We start from the raw sequence: 19,527 nt of genomic DNA, 5'->3' as shown, positions 1-19,527 counted from the left end.
CGATCGCAATCACGATAGCGCGCTTTGATCAAAGACCTTTAATGGAGGAAATCATTTTAGAATGTTGACATCACAAGCCGTCGTAACGGAGCGCGACGAGGGCACTGTTGCAATTTTTAAGGACAACAGACCTGAACAAGCGGTCTTAGCCTGAACTGATGTTTATAGCGTGACAAGTGCTATACTGTGCTGTGTGCGGTGATAGTGAGCGACTGTGATCATGTATCTGTGCTCCCTTTTCTTTCTTTCTTTCTTTCTTTCTTTCTTTCTTTCTTTCTTTCTTTCTTTCTTTCTTTCTTTCTTTCTTTCTTTCTTTCTTTCTTTCTTTCTTTCTCTACTTTCTTGTCACTTCACCTCCCCGTATTCCCTCTTCCCAGCGTAGGGTAGCAAACCGGATCTTCCCCTCCGGTTAACCTCCCTGCCTTTCCCTTTCTTCTGTCTCTCTTTTATTTTTACGCAATAATTTTTCGTACAGGAAAATTTCAGCCAATCCTCATGTTGGACATACGATTAGCGAAGGCGACTAGCCTATATGGCAAAAAGCACTAAAAAAAGAAACATTTTCTGAATTCTGCCCCCGTTTTAAGAAAATCCACGAAAATGATTGCCTTTATTACTTTTTTTCTCGCTCGAAAGATAGGGAGAAGCGAAAGTGCATTCTAAACTTCACCGAAGCACACGTGGTGCATACTGGGAAAAGCGAAAGAGCAGATAACTTTAAAAAAAAAGAGAAGAAGAAGAAAAGTGCTTTCAGAAATGGCTCTCTCAAATGAAAGAAACGTGGCAGCTTCTCGTTGTAAGTGTACGTGACTTGTCATGCAAAACCGAGTCCGACCGACTTCATGATCCCCCACGCACGCCGCTCGCTCGAAATCAATGCCGCAGACACAAAACAGCACCCGTGGAACTCGTACCGCAAGCCGGCCCTCTTTTCTCCCTGTTTCGCTACCACTTGCCCCAAGTGAAGCATAGTTTTATTTTATTTTTTACCTCCGAAAGGCTGTTCACTTCCTTTGTATAGGCAGTTACATAGGGACACAGTTGTAAAAAAAAGTTTCACTTATTTATTCCTTGCGACTGACTATACAGGGTGTTTCAGCGAACACTTAAAAAAAAATGCCTGTGGCAGATAGCCCAATTCTTGTCCATGAGCTGGTATACTCGAAGAGGCGCGCATTACTTGCACAAAAAAATTGAAATGCATAATCGACTAATTAACAAAATCTCAGTAATTAAAAATTTCACTAATTACCTTAAGGCAAATATTGCAATTTACAAATTCTAGCAGGGGAAACTGCAAGCCATGTCCCCTTGAAAAGAATTGTGCGGATGAAACAATTTACGAGACATGCGGCGTAAAACTTGCCGCTAAAAATGCACTGTCGTTCAACTTACTTTCTTAACAAAACTTAGTTTTATGCATTGAAGCACAAAAGTAACTGGAACGCCAATGCATTCCTCCGCAAGGTTCGGGAATTATTACATCGAAATTGGTGTCATCCTGAGAATTGGATATGGTTTCAAGTGGACTCGCCTTGCGACCTTCCCAGCTAGAATTTGTGAACTGCAATATGTGCCATAAGGTAATTAGTTAAAAACTTAATAAATGAAGTTTAGTTAATGAGACGATTATGCTTTTCAATATTTGTGCAACTAATGTCCGCCTCTTCGAGTCGACCAGCTCATGGATTAGAATTGTGCTATACAGGCAATTTAAACATTTTTTGGAAGTGTTCGTTGAGCGAGAGAGAAAGAAATAGAAGAAAGGAAATGCAGGGAGGTTAATCAGACGCACGTCCGGTTTGCTACCCTTCACTGGGAGAAAGGGGTATAGGGATGAAAGGAGAGAGATAGAGGAGATAGATAGCACAATTTCGCGCACATTTGAAGGCTCGCACCAAGTCTACACACGGTCGCCAAGACCTGCCGAGTTCAGGGCTCATAACTTTTCGCGGCTCATTACTGTTATTATCGAAAGACCACAACGAGTGACGACACACGAGTGGATGCACCAATCCCTGCAGGAGGTATACACCCCGCCGAAAATACGTCGGAGTTCTTTCCGCGTGGTTGCTGCGTTATCGTTTTGATAGTCATTAACCCTATATTTATATACGTTAAACGAGGTGCTTGGCAAGGCCCCAGGCAGTTGGTTTACGGCTCCCCGACGCACTCATCAGGTAAAGGCGCGGCCTTTGTGTAGGAAAGTTGGCACCATCTGGTGTATTCATTCCGATGTCTTGAAGAGATGCTGAATAGAATAATCATGAAGTTCATCCAAAGGAGAAAAACTGTGGGCGCTGTGAAAAAGCCCTAAGTGTCACCCAAACTACAGTAAGCTATAGCTAGCCTCACGATGACAATGTCAAGGACAATAACAGCGCAACGTCAACGATGACGCAATGATGGCAAGACGGCGTACACTTAGCTCACCCAGTAATATCAAGTTTGGGGGGGGGGGGGGTATAATTTATTTATTTGCAAGTGGTCGCTAAACATTAACAGCTTTTCTTGTAAACACCAATGAAAGCTGCGGTTTAACTGATTCTCAGGGCGCGTGTGATCCGCATAACTCTTAAAACCATGTTTTAATTGAGTTTGAATTGAGTTTATTAATCACAAGAAGATATGTACATTGGGTATGATATAAAGGTGGGGCCCGATAACTCTCGTAAGGAGTTGTGGAGGGGGCCCCTATGTTGTATGCTGTTATATAAACACTAGAGCACGTGCGAAAAATGAATGTGCGAGACAGTACAAATGTGGTACATACTCATCAAGCAAGTGACGCGAGCATAAAAGAGCGAAGATTAGTTTTGTAGCTGATAAATGGCTGTTGTGCTGTAAGATCTGTTGGTAATTTATTCCAGAGCAGTGATTTGGTATGCGAGAATGTAAATGATCCATAATTAGTGCGATATTTCGGATTGGTTAGAGTTTTAGAGGTGACTGATCCGTAAGTTTGTTATCTAAATAATATATGACATACATTTCTTTTTGCCTCCTACATTGGTCACGTCTTAGCGGCTTGGCAGTTCTTGTTTTTCCTTTATAAAATTTATTTTCAGTACCTCACCTATAAGGTTTCAGAATTACAGTGTGTAGTTTAATATATGATGTCATAATTCAACATCTCCAACTCACAAGTTCAATCTTGAGTATGACGCAGGTTGCTTGCTCTGTCGATCTCCAAATTACCACCAAATAAATATTGTCTGTGCGTACAGTCGAGTAAGATACCTGGCGACTTTGTCGTCAGCGTTCACGCGGTCTTAGAAACGATGCCATATCCAGCAGCAATGAACCCCTTCAATTCAAAACGAAAACTTTGCGATTACAAGAGCTGATCAGACGCTGGGCGTAGGGCCTTCAGCCAGACATGCAATGTCCGATTTCGCTCGCGCGAAAGTACTACATGCCTTGCGAGAACACAAGAATAACCCATCGGAAACTTCTTCACAACGTTCACTAGCCGACGAAGCCACAGAAAAAAGAAAAAGAAAAGAAACTGGTGAGCTTCAAGACGCGTATCCTTGGAAGCCACCTGGATTTTTGCTTTTTCTCTCAAGGTATGCAGGAGCCACGACCCCTTGTTTACTGACGCAACACCAAAAAGCGGGTCGCGCGACACTTGCGTGACGTGTGGCGTGCTCGTGGACGTAGGGAGGAGAGAGAGAGGCGGCAGAGGAGGAGGGGGAGTGGGAGGAGGAGAGTGGCTTGGCGACTGTGCGATGTGTTGCAAGATGCCCACGCCGTCTGTGCTGGCGAAGGGCCTCGGCTTGTGTTGCGAATCGGGACCGATATACAGCGGGCTGGGGTAAGGGAGAGTATGTGTGTGAGAGAGAGGGAGGATGGATATATGCGAGGGAGAAGGGAAACGCTGACTAAGGTCTATTTATAAACACCCGCTTCCCCGGGTCTGGGCCTTCGAGCCGAGTTAAGGCATACGAGACGAGCCGACACTTGCGCAACGGCTATTTCCTTCTCACCCTCACCCGATGAGAAGCTTAAATAAGAAAGAGGGAGGAATTAATTTTCTTTCTTTCTTTTTTCTTCTTTGGCTTTGAGCAGACCGTGACGTGCGGTGCGGTACAGTCGGCTTTCTTCCTCTACCGCGCAGTTTATTAGGGATACAAAATCCTTCGGTTTCGTAAGTTTAGCGCAGGCATTTGCCTGCTGTACAAAACGGCTTATCTTACAATATTTTTTATTGTTATTGCTATTTCTCTGAAGGAGTATTGAAAAGGTTCTGGGTCTGTTGCACAGAACAGATTATCTTACAATGTATTTTATAGTTACTGTTATCTGAAAAGGAATAGCCTTAACCACCACGGGGAAAGAAAAAAAAAAACGCATATCAAACGTTAACGCTACCGGTTTCCTCACCCGATTATATTTCGCGTAGGCTTTCGTAATGATCTCGGTTTTACGTCCACTCAGCCCTCTCTGCTGTTACTCAAACAAATCTCTTCTTTCACTCGTTTCAAAACACCGCTTTTCGATCTAACGCTGGGAGCTAAAACAACTTATCCGGCGTTGCCGAATCACCGTCACCTCGGACTTGGCGGGCACATCAGAGACACCATTGAGCGATGTCGCTCAGGCTTGCTGCGGACTTTGCAAGTAATAGTGAACCTGACTTGTCATTGCGTACGTCATTACTTGTTGGTTCAGACAGCAGTCTGCAACGGACGGCAAACACGGCAGAAGACTGTCTGACAACCGAGCATAAAGCGGCTCCGACGTGCCCCCGAGTCAAATATCGCGATTTAAGTAAATCCGTATCAAGTGCACGCCCGTGATAAATAAATAAATAAATAAATAAATAAATAAATAAATAAATAAATAAATAAATAAATAAATAAATAAATAAATAAATAAATAAATAAATAAGGTATAGTTTACGAGAGCTCGCTATCTTGCGGTACACTCTAAGCCTGTAATTAACTTCTACGCGGCACTAACTTATAAAATAGAGGTTACAGCGGCAGTCGTTCTGGTGTTTTAATTATTTTCGTTCAGTATAAGAGTTACGAGTTCTCATTGAAAGTGAAACTTCTATAGCAGTTTCACTGAACGGTTGAAGAACTGGAAGCAGCATATAAGAGATCGTGCAGGACAAGATCGGTAAAATGATTGTATGCAAGAATGATGTCGGCTTGAACTCCAGAATTGTAAATCACCAGACTGTAGTTGGTGGCATTTTTTTTCTTTTCTTCGGAATGAGAGTGATAATGTGGCGCGGAAGTCTAGCTAGAGAACTTGATAGGAGAGCTGCTCACTTGCCAAGCGCTGTTTATTGGAAAATAAACCTTTCTGTATAACCTTTGTTTCCACCGTTTTTCTTTTCTTTCACCTTATTCGTCATTATTTTGTTTCGCGCTGTCAGCGCGTGCGTGATAATGCTCCTCGTGGCATGATTAGCTTCGGTTCCAAGGGATGCGTCTTTCTTTGTTTCGGCTATTCTCTCTTCAGAGGTCACGTGCAGGCCCGAACTTGCTGATAGGACAGACCCTTACGTACCCTATCCTGTAATACACGTTCCAAACGATAACCCGATTTGGAAGCCGAGCTCTCTGCTCGTGTTCTCAAGAAAAAAAAAGAATACTAGCAATTTCGAGCTGAAACCACAATCTGATTATGAGGCACGCCTTATACTAAGGGGGCTTTAACGTGCACCTTAACTAAGGCCCCTTAACTAAGGGGCCTTTAACGTGCACCTAAACCTAAGTACACGAGAATTCTTGCTTTTCGCCCCCCCCCCCCCCCCCCCTAATCAATGTGATCGAGGAGTTCTGTTTTTTTCAATTTGCGCATTCTTCAGAGCGCTACACGGCAATCACTCACACTTCTCTTTCTTATTGTATACACAGCTGATGAAGGAAGGTAAAAGTAAGATCGGACCGCAATAGGGCGCCGGAGCCAAGAAAGTGCTGGACAGTACGAGAGGGTTAAGAAAATACAGGAAGATGCAGTTCAGCACATACATTATTATGCTTTAGGACTGATTTATCGTTGAGCCAGTAGGAAAGAATGCGTGCCGGTTTATAGCGCAGCGCACAGAATACTTCTGTTGTAGGGAAGCGGGAGAGAGGGAAAGGTTGGTTGCTATAAAGGTCAGATGGCGGAGACGCGAAATTTGCACAAAGAAAAAAAAAGTGAGACAAAAACGATGCTTCCTCAACTCCGAGCGGATAAAAGCACCTCGATATACTCAGGCAAAGCGAGAGATAGGCTAAATATTTTGGTTGGCCATACAAGCGTGGATCTAGAAGTCGAAAACTAAATAAAAGAGTCGAGAGGGAAGAAAACCGCGGGCTCCCGTCATCTCTCTAGCACCGTAAAAAGTGCGAGCTTTTTAGTTCGAAGCAAAAACAGACTAGGCGAAAGCGTTTATGCTATAAAGCTTTCGTCGAGTGCTCAAAGAAACCGTGGTGCGACCCCCGAAAGAAACGAAGCCGGTACGTGTCCCACTGACCTCCGCCGTGAACTCTATTCTTGCTGATCACCAACAGCCTAAAAGGCACGAAAAGAGAGAGAGAGAGAGAGATGTGTTAAAAAAACACGTCACGTGCCCCAGTGACACCAACCGTGAACTGAATTCGCACTTGTCGCGCTTGGCTTTCAAGTGCTCGAACCCACACCGGGGCCAAACCCTACGGGGGCCCAAAACAACAACTCTCCGAGCCAACGGGGCGAGGGTGTCGAAAAGAGGAGGGGCGAGGAGGTTATATTTTTTTCTTTCCGTCTCTCCCGGCGAAACGGAGTCGGTAGCCAAGTCAAAACCGTAGACCTCTAGAACCGCGCCAGCGCCAGTAGCATACGACCTCGAGTGCTTGAATCGCCACGAACCCTTGCGACCGTCCGGAGCTCGAGCCCTTGCTCCGTCCGTGCCCGAACTCGACGCCGCGTCGGCCTCCGTGCCCTCCGAGTGTGGAAAAGAGGCGTTCTGCGCCTTCTTCGTCTCTCGTTTGACTCGGAAAGGGTGTTTCACCCTTAAAGGTGAGCTTTCCTGCAACGACTTTTACAGAGCTTGTGTTCGCGAGTTTGTGTTGCTCTGTAAACAGGCTGTAGGATGCGGCAAGCCATACGCGCAGTGACTTCAGCTTCATGTGTACTGGGACTGTTCTTGTATTGCACAACCCACCGTGGTTGCTTAGTGGCTATGGTGTTAGGCTGCTAAGCACCAGGTCGGCGGCCGCATTTCGATGGGGGCGAAATGCAGAAACACCCTTGTACTTAGATTTAGGTGCACGTTAAAGAACCGCGGGTGGTTTAAATTATTCCGGAGTCCCCCACTACGGCGGACCTCATATTCAGATCGTGGTTTTGGCGCGTAAGACGCCATAGTTTGATGGAAAAAAATATTATTTTGTATTGCGCAACGAAATTCGCGATAGCTTCGTGAATCCACCACAGTGCGCGTACCAGACATTAGGAGCGCTACAGCTCAACATATCAAGTGAAATTGATGAGCGCTTATCAGATCATTTTGTTTTACGGAAGCGGCTGATGCGAGATGTAAAGCAGATAGAGATATTTGAAGGAAAAATAACTGGTTTTGTGGATCATGAGGTAATAAGTGAGCAGTTAACCTTTGCACTTGGCTGGCGCTGTGCGAGTATACTGCGCGGCTTTGTTGCTTGTGGAATTTCGTCCCAAGGTGTAATTATAGAAGTGTGGCTGTCCAACCGAAGTTTTGTAGCCATGTGAAAAGCGTAGGCCTCGAGGACTACTCCAGCGCCGGTGGCGTACGACTTCGAGAACCTTAATCGCTCGAACTTGACTTTTTTCGACATTATAACCACCCTGCTGTAGCGCTTTCGGACTAAGCAATGTAATCAATGGATATAGAAACCGCACCAGTGGCTTTTTTGTTGCGCTTTCCGTTTGGCTCGGAGAGGGTGCCTTTCAAGTGTGAGCTTTTTTGTTGTCTCGTTCCGCTTGTCCAGTGTTTGGCATGAAAGCGAACGATATAAATCATACATGTGGTATATCGGACTTAATTTTTGACTGTAAGGACACCCTTGCATTCTGAAACGAAATTCACGGCATCTACGTTGGGTGCGGGGCTATTTCGTGGCTTATCTTCTGTAGGTACATTCATGGTAAAGTCGGACCGGAGAGCTGAACAGGTCGAAAAGGAAGGCTGTCTCAACCTTACCTCCAGGCCGAATCCGCGTATAATTAGCCAAGCGATGATATCGTCAGCGCCAGTATTGCAACACTTCGGCAACTCGAAGCGTCCTGAACGTACATCTTCGCGGAATCTCAATCGTCCGCTACTCCTTCTGCTTCGGAAAAAGTAAAGCCAGTCAGCTGGTCTCTTCCTGTTTGAAGAACCTGCTAGCTTTCTTTTCATTTATACATGAATATATGCGAGATGTCGGCGTTGTGGTGTGACGCCTGCCTCTAGTCATCGTGTACAGTCGTCATCAATATGAAATGAAACACCAGATCTTTTTTTTTTTCAAACTCCCTTAGGGGCTAAACATGCATGCGCTCCATAAAAGTGTTCAATGATACTAAAAGTTCAAGAGGAAAACTTATTGTTATGTATGAAGTTCCTAGATTTGAACCCATGGGCCACGAGTTATTATTAAAAAAATTGCTGTTCCTTTTCATATTGTTACGGAAGGATAGGAGGAATGAAAAGAAGATCGAGAGACACTGGCTGCTGCGTGTTGTTGCTGGTCAGCCATCTTGACTACACTAACCCTACTTGTGTATATATTGTAAATACATCCAGTCTATACTCCCAACATCCCCGTAACAATATTGATGACGACTGTACAATCAATTGAGTAATGCACGAATTATTTTATAAATTGATTGACTGTGGCGCGATAGCACTTCATTGACAAATGACTGTTACAATACGAGTATAGATTCATTTCATCCTGATAAAGTAACGGGACATACTCAGCGAGTCACAATGACGACCTCACTCTTTATGTGATGAGCTTGGTTGGTAAGGACAGTCGTTCCTGACCTTGTTGTTTTATCTCTCAAAAAAAAAAGCATTGACGTAAACATGTATACTGTTTCGTTTGTACCGACTCCTTTACTGTAGCGCTTATTACAGCCCTTCATAACTGAACTTATCGGGTAGCTCCAATAGTCATAAAAGCTCTTGACGACTCCAGCTGCACTGACAACAACACAGGCCTATAAGCCCTCGAATGTGGCTATAGAGCTCGAAAAGCACGATCGGGAAAAACTTCTCCAACGAGGTCAGTTTACGAGGCATCAAAATCACTCTCGTTTTCTTTGAACTGTCTGCCTAGGTTTAAAGCTTCAGGAAAAAGTAAGCTCCGGAGCATTACGAAATTGCGAGATTCTTTAAACGCGTATATCTGTAACACTGCCTGAAACGAAAACTTAATTTACTGCCAAGAAAATACTTCACGCAGATTTCTGGAGACGTAATTGTATTTTACTTTTTGCTTCCGGTCGTATTTATTTATGCGTGCTACTCATCCGTTCTAGTAATTCATGCTCAACTGTTTGCTTTTCGGCATATTCTGCTGCATTCGATGCCATATAGTTCTGTGCAACTCTCGGGAAGCTGATGCCGCGGCGCGTATAATCACACCAAGGAACGTCATGGCCCGTGAACAATTATGTGGTCTTTATGAACAAGTACTTGTAAGGAAAATTACTTCTACTTCTGCCTGTTTTCTTTATTTTGTATTCGGAGAAAGGATTTCTGTTTACAATTAACGCGGCTTGGTCTAAAATAATATCTGGCCCAAAGCTTTCAAAGAGCCCAGGATATTTTCAAGGGTGGCGATAGAAAGTCAAGTTGGGTTAATTAAACTTCGAGAATTTCGCAAATGTGCATCTTGGCGTGGATGGCGAACTGAGCTCCTTGAAGAGGATCGCAAAACCAGGGGGAGGTGTCGGGTGGGTGGGGAGGCACTTGTGGTGACTCCCGACCTGACGCACTAGTTCGAAGCACGCACTGGTTCCCTATGACGTCATCGATCTTGGCAGGGCCTGCTTGGGCTCAACTAACCGCTTATTAGTAATACACTATATCAAATTTGAAAGTAAGCACAGGTTCTGCATGCGGACGTTCGGGGAATCCTCTTACGCAGAAATGACCCGAGTACGCAACTGTACGTTATATCCGTGACATCATATACTGAAGTTAAAGGTGTCGTGCTTAGGAATGAAATGTAAAAAAAAAGTATTAAAGAAATGAAGTTCAGTCGTTTTGTCCTAAACAATCAACATCTTTCGGCTAAGAAGCCGACCTCCGCTACAGTGTCACAACCAGCTATGACCGCTGGATACATGATAAAATATTCCACAAAACACTGCTTCAATTCATGCCCAACACAGACCTCACAGCACACATATAATATACATATATACATCAAGAATTACGCCTTAAGGGCAAGTCTTTATCGCAATAAAACAAAATGCAAGCCGAATTTAGAAAAAAAATTTGGCAGCCGGTTCTAACTTGTTTTGTGTTAAGTTCTCTTTAGCGTCCGTTTTATTTGTGCCTGTCTATCGCCTGCATCTATTGGCCGAGACCACCGCTAGGCTCTTAAGTATATCTGCACATCACCACCGGAAATCTTCATTTGACGTTTAGCGGCAGCCGCGCATCGACATCCCAACTGACACGTACATACATGCAGTAGTGATCTGCACCTTGTCCCTGGAGCTTCTTTGCCGCGGCTCGGATAAACTATAAATGTGATCTACTGCTCTGTCAAGGCAAAGCGCTTTTAATTCAATGGATCACTGCGTTTGTCTCAAAAACTACTGCAAATAGAAACTTAAAATTTGACGCAATGTGCCCGTGCTTCGGTGAAATTAGGCTTTTTTTTCGCAAATCAAGTGTCCCGTAAACTTGCGTGGCCGACCGTACGGCAACACTCTTCATTAGTGCAATGAACTGAGGATACAGACGCAGCAAGACTAGAAGCGACAGCATATGTGCGAACGCCTGCGCCTCACCACCGACACTACCTCCTGACTCGCTCAAACTTGTATACACAAAGCAATAAGACCTGCGCAGCGTTGTAGGATAACCTCCTATCGCTTTGCACGCAATTAACACGATATACACGTAAGAAGACTACATTAGGCATCACGCATACCAACATCTGGACTCTACCAGCGAGACCTGCCTTCGCACACGCAGATATTCTTATTATACAGCCGGAAGTATACTTTTGAGTCGAATAGGGACGCTTGCGTATAATATACTAGCACAGTGCACCGGACTGAGTCAAGACACTTATAGGACCAGAACATGCAACGTAACGAACGAATACGGGGCACGGAAACGACCCGTTATGACGGAGTTTGAGGGAGGGTGGTTAAGCCTGGCTAACCGACGTCTTCGGGACGGCGCCTCTTACCCCTTATTTCGTTCTTTCGCGATCTTCTTCCATTACGGGATTAGAAGCGCGCGCTGGCCGCAGCCGCTGACCAATGGGACCGACGGACGAGTAAACCGGCATGAGGGCTCTCGACTGGCTGCTGCTGCTTTTCTATACTGAGAGTTCGCGGCGCGCGATCTGGACGAAGGAACTCGCGAGCCTTGCTCTAACCAGCTTTAATAACGTCCACTACACCTTGCGTAACCTATAGTGCACGGCAACACCTTATGTGCTGGCTGCGTAGGCAGGGCAGCAGAAGTTGGGATTGCCGAGATAACAAAGTCGAGGGCGTTACGCTGTTCGTTCTCTAATGCTTGGCAAGTTTCTTGCCGCTCGTCTGATAAACCATTACCTTCGGTAAACCATTGCCAGCGTTAACTGCAGCGGCCTATACTCACCTCAGGTGAAAATGAGTCTGCGGAACGTGAGTCGACGAAAGGGCAAAATCAAAAGTCTGAAGGTTGTATACACCAGGGCCGCGTATTCAATAAAGCTCTTGCAGACACTATACTTGTAATACAAATTATATAGTAACGTCAGCTAATCATTACCACGTTACTGACGAACTATGGAATTATTCGCTTTAGAACACGTGACCTAATAAGTTAAGTGTTGAAGCCGAGCTGTAATGCAGTAATATACACTCGACAGAAATCTTGCGCTTGGCAGCGGCTTCGAGAAACACGCCCTCAAAATCTGTAGCGAAATGCATTGACGTTCCGGCGAACCCCTGTCAGCATCGGCACTTCATTTTCCACATTGCTCATAAGCGTTAACTCGAACGTCGACGCATTTGGCTACAGACTGAAAGTGATTGATTTCAAAGTCAATTCGTAAAATAAAGTTGATTAGCTGCCGTCACTATGCAATTTGTCTCGCGAGCAGTGTCTGCCTCGTCAGCTAATACACCTGGTGTGAAGCTATGCGATACCTACGGCAGGAGATATTTGCTAAGTCTGATTTCATTAAGATAGATAGCCATGTAATATGTAGGGCTAACAGAAAAAGCTCTACAGGCTGACCGTCTATATAAATACTTTCGTGAGGGATATACTCCAGACAGTCCCTCTCTCTTTTTTTCTTGTCTCAATAGATCACGTTATCTCGGCGCCTGAACTCGACTAGCAGGTGGCATTCATCCGGGGCACATGGGAGGTAGTCTATACAAGACACGCGCGAAAAGCCGCTGTCGCAGTTGCTGCCACTGCTTTCTACTCAACAGCAGAACTGACGGTGCCTACAAGTGGGCTCGCTTGCAAGGTCCTGCATACTTTATACGACGTGTATATCGGCGCCCCAAAACAGAGCGAGCGAAAAAAGAAAGTAAAAATACAAATGCGGAGGAGCTTGGCTATCGCCTGAATCTTTAAATAGCGCGCCATGGCGTGTGCGTTACGGGGACGCAGAAAGGAGTTTGGCCACGCTTAATGCCACGACGTTGAATGCGAAAGGAGATTCGGCCTCCGAGGCATATACCCCGAATGTCAAACTGTTCTCTCACGAGAGGGCGGGCGCTCGCAAAGTGCGCGGGCGGCGCGGATTAGGCGGGGACCTCCTCGACCTTTGCAGCAGTAGTACATTACACACGCGTAGAGAGATAAAAAAAAAAAAACACCGACGCGATTACACGAACGACACGGCTGTACTGCATCGCGTTGTCTTTTGTATAGCGCATCACATTCAGGTAATGCGCTGCTGCTGGGAAGGTGGGTGACATTAAGGCCCCAGACGAGGGTGCTATTGGCCGAAAGCGAGTCTGGTCGATGTTCGCGGATTCGTGTGAACGTTTCATTGAGACGGTGCACTTACCGTAATCGCGGTTGTTCGTTCAGTGAGATTTATTTCGCTCCATTTATGCGTTGGTTTATCAGCGCGTCGTATCAATCGGATGCTCTTTACGTCTAGGGCACCGAGTTTTGCGTAACGGTACTTGGATCTGTTACGTATAGCAAGTCGACAGCACCAGCCGGCAGGGCCACTTGCTATTTGAAACGTTGCACGCACCAAGGCTTATACAGACGGTCGCAGAGACCTGGCAACTCTAGGTACTGATAGTAATGCTAGCGTTACTTTCTTAGCAGGCGATGTGCTTAAACCAAGGATCTTCGCCTCCGAATGCTGGCTTGAGTCTAGCTGGTTTAATGCTATTTGGAGGTGCGCCTGGTTAACCTCCACACCTTTTCCTCCCTTCTATCTCTCTCGCGACGTGGCGGCTACTATAACGGGGTTTGAGCAGGCAGCTGTCGTCTTAGGAATTTGTATGTTCTCGACCGGCCACTTGCCCGCCTCCTTGTTAGCGCGTTGCCTTAAGATGGGCTTTTTTTTTGGTCTCTTTCGTACATAAGCACACTTGAACGCTTTCAACGAGAAATTCAGTAACTCGTCGTTTTAATGCGATTACCATTACTGAGTGAGATAACTATTTGTTTTTGTTGCTTTTTGTTTAAAAGCTGTAGACAAACGTGAAATTAGGCTAAATTTGAAGACGCTATCCCATGACATAGTTGAGACACTGACACTACCCCTTTTCTCATATAACACTGGCACACGTAACTCAGAAACACAAACATACCTAGCCTACGAATAGAAAGAAAAAAAAGAGAACATAAAGAGTGGAACCTCGTTGATACGATTCTACGTAATGCGTTTTGCGGGATGATGCGTTTTTTCATTTTCCCCGATAATACGATTTGGTTGGATAATACGTTGAATGATACGATTTTCGGATGATACACTTTATTTGACGGTTCCCGTGAAGATCGTATCAACGAGATTCCACTTATAGGGTGTCCTTGCCAACGTTAGCCAAGCTGTTAAAAAATTATACAAAAGCACCGTGCACGATACGATTGTAAAACCTACGGTGTTCGGTTGCCATGCGTTAAGTAATGGTTATTATTACCGAGAATAATACCCTGGTACTTTATTGGCATTCAAGTGAACGACTACTGGTTACTTGATTTTTGAAACATTGATTTAGCTTAAATTGGGGGTCGCAGGTTACGTCACTCACGGCTGAGGCTGGGCGAGTGTATAGGTTATTATGCATCTGATTACAGCGTCTTAAATAAGAAATGAAATGTCCCCCCGAGAAGAGCCCAAAGAAGAATGAAAGAAAGGCGTATATGTGATGTCGCGCAATGGTGCTGTCCCTACAGCCGCTTGCGTGCAAGGGAAATTACAGTGCCCGCCACAGGCGCGGTAATTACGCGATCGGGATCAATGACGTAAATGACTGCAGTTACGATCCAACCCCCGCGAATTCGGGCCTCCTGGGAACAAACACGCAATACTGCGCAGAAACGGCTGACACCGCTTGCGTAACTGGCCACCTTGCACCCCCCCCCCCCCCCCCCCCCCCCCCTCGCATCCTCAGATCAGGGGTAGAGTGTGGGGAACCCCGGGCTTTCGGCCCGGAATGCGTCCCCGGTTAAAACCGATGCGCAATGCGCCCCGGTTCGCACCTGCCAAGAAACAAGCTTCCTCGCCCTCCGTGTTCTTCATCGCCCCCTTTCTCACCTCTTCGTGTTGTTTCGCGTCTAGAAAAGAGCTTCATCTTACCCACAGCTGAAGCTTACTCACGACGCTACCACCCGTCCTCAAACCTCGACCCGCAACTCGCCTTTCTTATAGTTCTGCTGCTTGTTTTCAGAGGGAAAACTCTTCTAGATTCCTTCGCAAACCATTCCTTAGACTTCTCTCTCTCTCTCTCTCTCTCTCTCCGCTTTCCGTGTCGCTTTGTCTTTAGACGGAGCATCGGTGTTCCTGTCCCTCCCTTTCTGGCACCCTCGTTGACACGCTTGTTTTTGTCGTCTATATACGCCTTTTCAGCGCTTCCCTTCCAAGTCTTTCTTGGCACATCTCCTCTCCTCTCAACCTCCTTCTTGTCTTTTACGTTTCCCCTTTATTTTTCTTTTGTTTAAGCACGAAGCGTCAACGCTTCTTTCTCACCCTTGCTACACTTCTATACTTACGTCTCGCTTTCTTAATTGTTGAGAGCGAGCTGCGTGATAGGCGCTGTCTTTCCCCCTCTCTTTCCGCCTCTCTTTGACCCTCTCTTTTACTGCGCTGTTTTGTTGCTCCTCGGGGAACCTGTTTTCGTTTGCCACGTCTGATTGGCCCATATCGATAAGGCACAAATAGCGGGGCGGTATGGGCTCTACCGGGAACCGCAGGTCGTAGGGACCTCGCCGGGATCCACGAATAGCTCCCGCTGGTATTCTAAAGAGTTCGAGCTGAACTTTGAAGCTAGTATATGACCACGTGTTTCTTAAGGCTTACTGTAGAAAAGCTTTTGTTGGACATTTCCTTGCTTTCCGTTATGTACATATCCCTCACCGCGTGCTAGTACATCGCGCGAAAGTCGTTCGAGCATGCAGTTCAGGACGGGAGCTAATGAATGTTTCTGAGAAGCCGTCCCCAACACCTGTAACCACGGGCGTGGTCGGGATATATAACCTGCAGCTGGCTTCGCTGTCACGTGTTCACAGCTATTTCATGCGGCTTGAGAATTAAAGAGAGAAGCGAGAAAAATGACTACATTTTGAGCATCCGAGTGGTTAGCTTGCATTCGTCATGAGTTGCATATTTTTCCTGAATAATTTTCTTCCTTTTTTTTTCTTGTGTTTTTTATTCCCACATTTTACAGTCGCTGGAGTTTATTTTTTGATATGGTAGGGATAGCCGGGGGCCAATTACTGGCTTTTTTTCTTCCGTGGTCCCATCATTTAATAAGGCACAACAATATCCCAAAACCTCTAACTTCAACACAAGGCCGCTAATTGTATTTCAGACTGGCCGTACTGTAATTGTAAAGCTCGTCATCCATACGAGGTGCTATGGTACCTATGTATAATGCTCATTACTGGGATGTAGCGAAATCCTTAGGGTGCTGAGAACAAGGTTGAGGGTCCGATTCTAGGCCTCGGCTGCTCTATTCCGATTGGGCCGGATTGCGAAAACGCTCAAGCACCTGGTCGCCTGATGCATCATAGGCCAGAGGACAAGGTTGTGTTCCAGCCGTTGTATACCATCGGCCATATAACGCAACACCATCCCCGTAAAATTCATGATATGAGTTTTAGTGCGCAACACTTACGCATTGTAGCCTGGTTTGAGCATCCGTAGTGTCACGTCCAGCGCTCTCATTAAATAACCCTTTTGAGAACGCAAAGCCTGATATTGATATAATATTTGGTATGGAGATAAGTAGAAAAAACCGAATATATTTGCATAATGCCGAGGTCGTACATTAATCGGCATGTAGCGATAATTAACTTTTAATATTGGGCTAATTCAAGGCCAAATGAAGCGCTGTCGTTCGCAGCCCGGCTTTGAACGCAGCGGCTCTTATGAGCGTTTATCTCGCAAGGACATCGTTATCTGACATGATCGCGGTCCAAGATGTCAGCCTACGCAGTTTCGTGGTAGCGCCGTCATCTTTGCCATGTCGCTGTCGCTGCCATAAACACTGCCTTCGTCGTTCCATGAATACCGCTATCGTCGTCGGTGTCGTACCCGTCATCGTCGTCATTGGCATCGTGCCGTTGTTGTAACGCAGTTAACCATTTTGCGTAGAAGACGAGTCATGGATGCCTATACGGTGTCTGGAGTTTGTGTCTTCCTTTTTTGTTTTTTTCCCACTGGAGTTTAAGGTGCTTTAAGTTAGTGCCGTCGTATATATATATTTTTTAAAGCTGGGTGATAATTGATAGCTGACATTTCTGTTAAAGCATTAGACTTGTGTCCTTCCGTGTTTCATGCGCCTGCATTTAAATATCATTAAAGGTCATGGGCCTTGTTAAGTAGAAAAGCCACAGATAGTCGGAAATTCTATCGGCAATTTGAACCCGATTTGTGACCCGGCATTTTGTTTTCTTCTTTTTTTTTTCGTTTGCAGCCGGTTCCCTATGCCTGTCCTATACCCGTCAGCCCTACCGTGGGGTGGCAAATCTACATACAAGGATTGGTACCTGAGGTATCCGTACGGTAAGTCTGCACTCCCACCTAGAGCATCGACTCTATAGCATGCTTCTGGCCGACAATAATCGGGCGGCGGGCGCAAGTCTAGTGTTCCTTCCCGTATACCTCGTTTCGCACACACACCGTGTGGTGCCATAGAGACTGAGTAGACTTTCCCCAATGGCTTCTTTCGGTCCCGTAAATATTTCGCTCCATATTGAAAGATGACAAGAAAATAGTAAGAAAGTAACTACCCTATACAGTGCGACGAGGCGCTCGCGGCAAGGAAGTCGTAGAGGAAGTGAGCTTCATGTCTAATTCAATGCTCTCAAAAACTCGGAAGCGGTGAGGAAAGTAGTCATGAGCACAAATCTACCTCGAAGATTATTTACTAGATACCTATGTTTAAAAAAATCCTAAGTTCCTCTTTGTTCTTCATTTATTCAGTTTTCTAACTTTTTTTTTCTTTTAGCTTTGAATGCGTCAGTTACTTTGCTGGCTGTTCGCGCTTGAGCACCACTGCTCATGCCGGGGCCAACATATTACGTTTTTGTTTCTTAACGACTGAATTTTTGCCCTTTGCTGTTGTTTTAATAATTCAGTTGGCTTAGTGTGTTGTACTAAGCCTTCCCACTAACAATAGTTGTGTGATTTACAGTAATGCATGGAAATATGCTGTGCGTATACCTTGTTTGCGCTGTGTTTGGACTGGGGGCTTTACGAGACATGCATCCAAACTACTCTCACTAAAATAATTCTTGCGCGTGTTGTAATCTGCTCAGAGGCCTGTAGTATTTTCAATGCATGTATAGAAAAAGAAGGAACAGTGTTCGAAAATATATGCAGTGAAAGGGGAAAAAATTTTCATCCACCTAGCTAGCTGCTATAAGCTAAAAAGGAAACCCGTACGGGTTTATAAGGACGAAAGCTTAGCAGTGTAAGAAACATCCGTTCTGCTTCGAGGATACGAAGCCGGGGCTAACGCCCTTCCGGGACAGGCCGCTCTACCATCTGAGTTAACTAGTAGGCTAGCAGATTGCCGCGCGAGGGCGAATTAATTGACAACTCGAAGCTCAAGCCCACTGACACCCCGGGACACTTCCAGTGTCCCTGGGTGTCAGTGGGCTTGAGCTTCGAGTGTCCACTTCCAGGGACACTTCAAGTGTCCTGGGCTTCGAGTTGTTGATTAATTCGCCCTTGCACTGCCATCTTCTAGCCTCCTGGTTAACTCAGATGGCAGAGCGGCCGTCCCGGAAGGGCGTTAGCCCCGGGTTCGTATCCTGGAAGCAGAATGGCTTTTTTTTTTCAATTGTGAAGCTTTCTTTTTGAGAAACCCGTACGACTTTCCTTCGGAGCTTATTGCTACGTACAATCTGGGTGGATGACAATTTGTTCTCTTCCATGAACCTTCTTCCACCTTGCGGGCTTCCGAAGAACTGAATTGCCGATATATTCAGCATTAAAAAAAGAGAGAGGGTGCGCTACGGAAACCAAATTTCGTCTCTGACGCCAAACATTAATTTATAATCGTTGCTATCGAGCTCACGATGTTGCAAATACGTTTGTCGCTCAGACTGTGCTAGTAGTGCTGTCTAAATACTTGATTTGTTCGGATAGCCTGCTCTCTATATGCAAAATTTCACTGCTACAAATGCTCTCATTCTTTTTTTTTTTTCACTGGCACGACACTGAATGAGAGAGAGAAAAAAAAGTAGCTTTCACTTCTGCAAAAAAATGTTCTGGGCATCTGGATGGCTTTCAACGAATATTGGAAACCTCGCCATTTGATGAGAAAACTATACATGACTGTGAGAAGCTGCGAAATGCACTTCCACATAGTTGCCAACATCTACAAGTATTTCCAGTCTAATCTGTGGTGTTTCAAAAAGAAAATAACACTGGATAACTTGGTGTGGAATGACCCATCTTTGTAGAATGTGGCCTATTGCGGTCTCCACAGAATGGGACGGAGGATGTGGTCATGCCTACGTACTAGAGCCTTCTCTCCTGTCAAGTTTTCATTGAGGAAACTTTCAGACTTTCCTTAATTTTAAGTGGGAAAAATCCTCAAACTCCAGCTCGAGTCCAACATTCTGTGCACGCCTCTGAAAATGTCAGTGTTTCTGTCGCATGTCACACTAATCATTCCGAGGTGCGGACAATG

At 45.4% G+C, this 19,527-nt stretch overlaps 1 protein-coding gene across 2 annotated transcripts in view; it reads left to right on the top strand.

Annotated features, from left to right (window-relative positions):
* LOC119458122 (galectin-4) overlaps positions 1 to 19,527 on the top strand; it is a 79,283-nt gene that overhangs the window by 26,102 nt on the left and 33,654 nt on the right. For both annotated transcript variants that reach the window (XM_037719944.2, XM_037719945.2), the window contains exon 2: positions 17,302 to 17,390. In XM_037719944.2, coding sequence (XP_037575872.1) covers positions 17,302 to 17,390 — 89 coding nt within the window. The remainder of the gene's footprint in view (positions 1 to 17,301; positions 17,391 to 19,527) is intronic.

Source organism: Dermacentor silvarum, chromosome 7 (genome assembly GCF_013339745.2).
Source record: "Dermacentor silvarum isolate Dsil-2018 chromosome 7, BIME_Dsil_1.4, whole genome shotgun sequence".
In the NCBI taxonomy this organism is placed as follows: Eukaryota; Metazoa; Arthropoda; class Arachnida; order Ixodida; family Ixodidae; genus Dermacentor; species Dermacentor silvarum.
The sequence above is the reverse complement of the archived record's forward strand: the minus strand, read 5'-3'. Positions and strand labels throughout refer to the sequence as shown.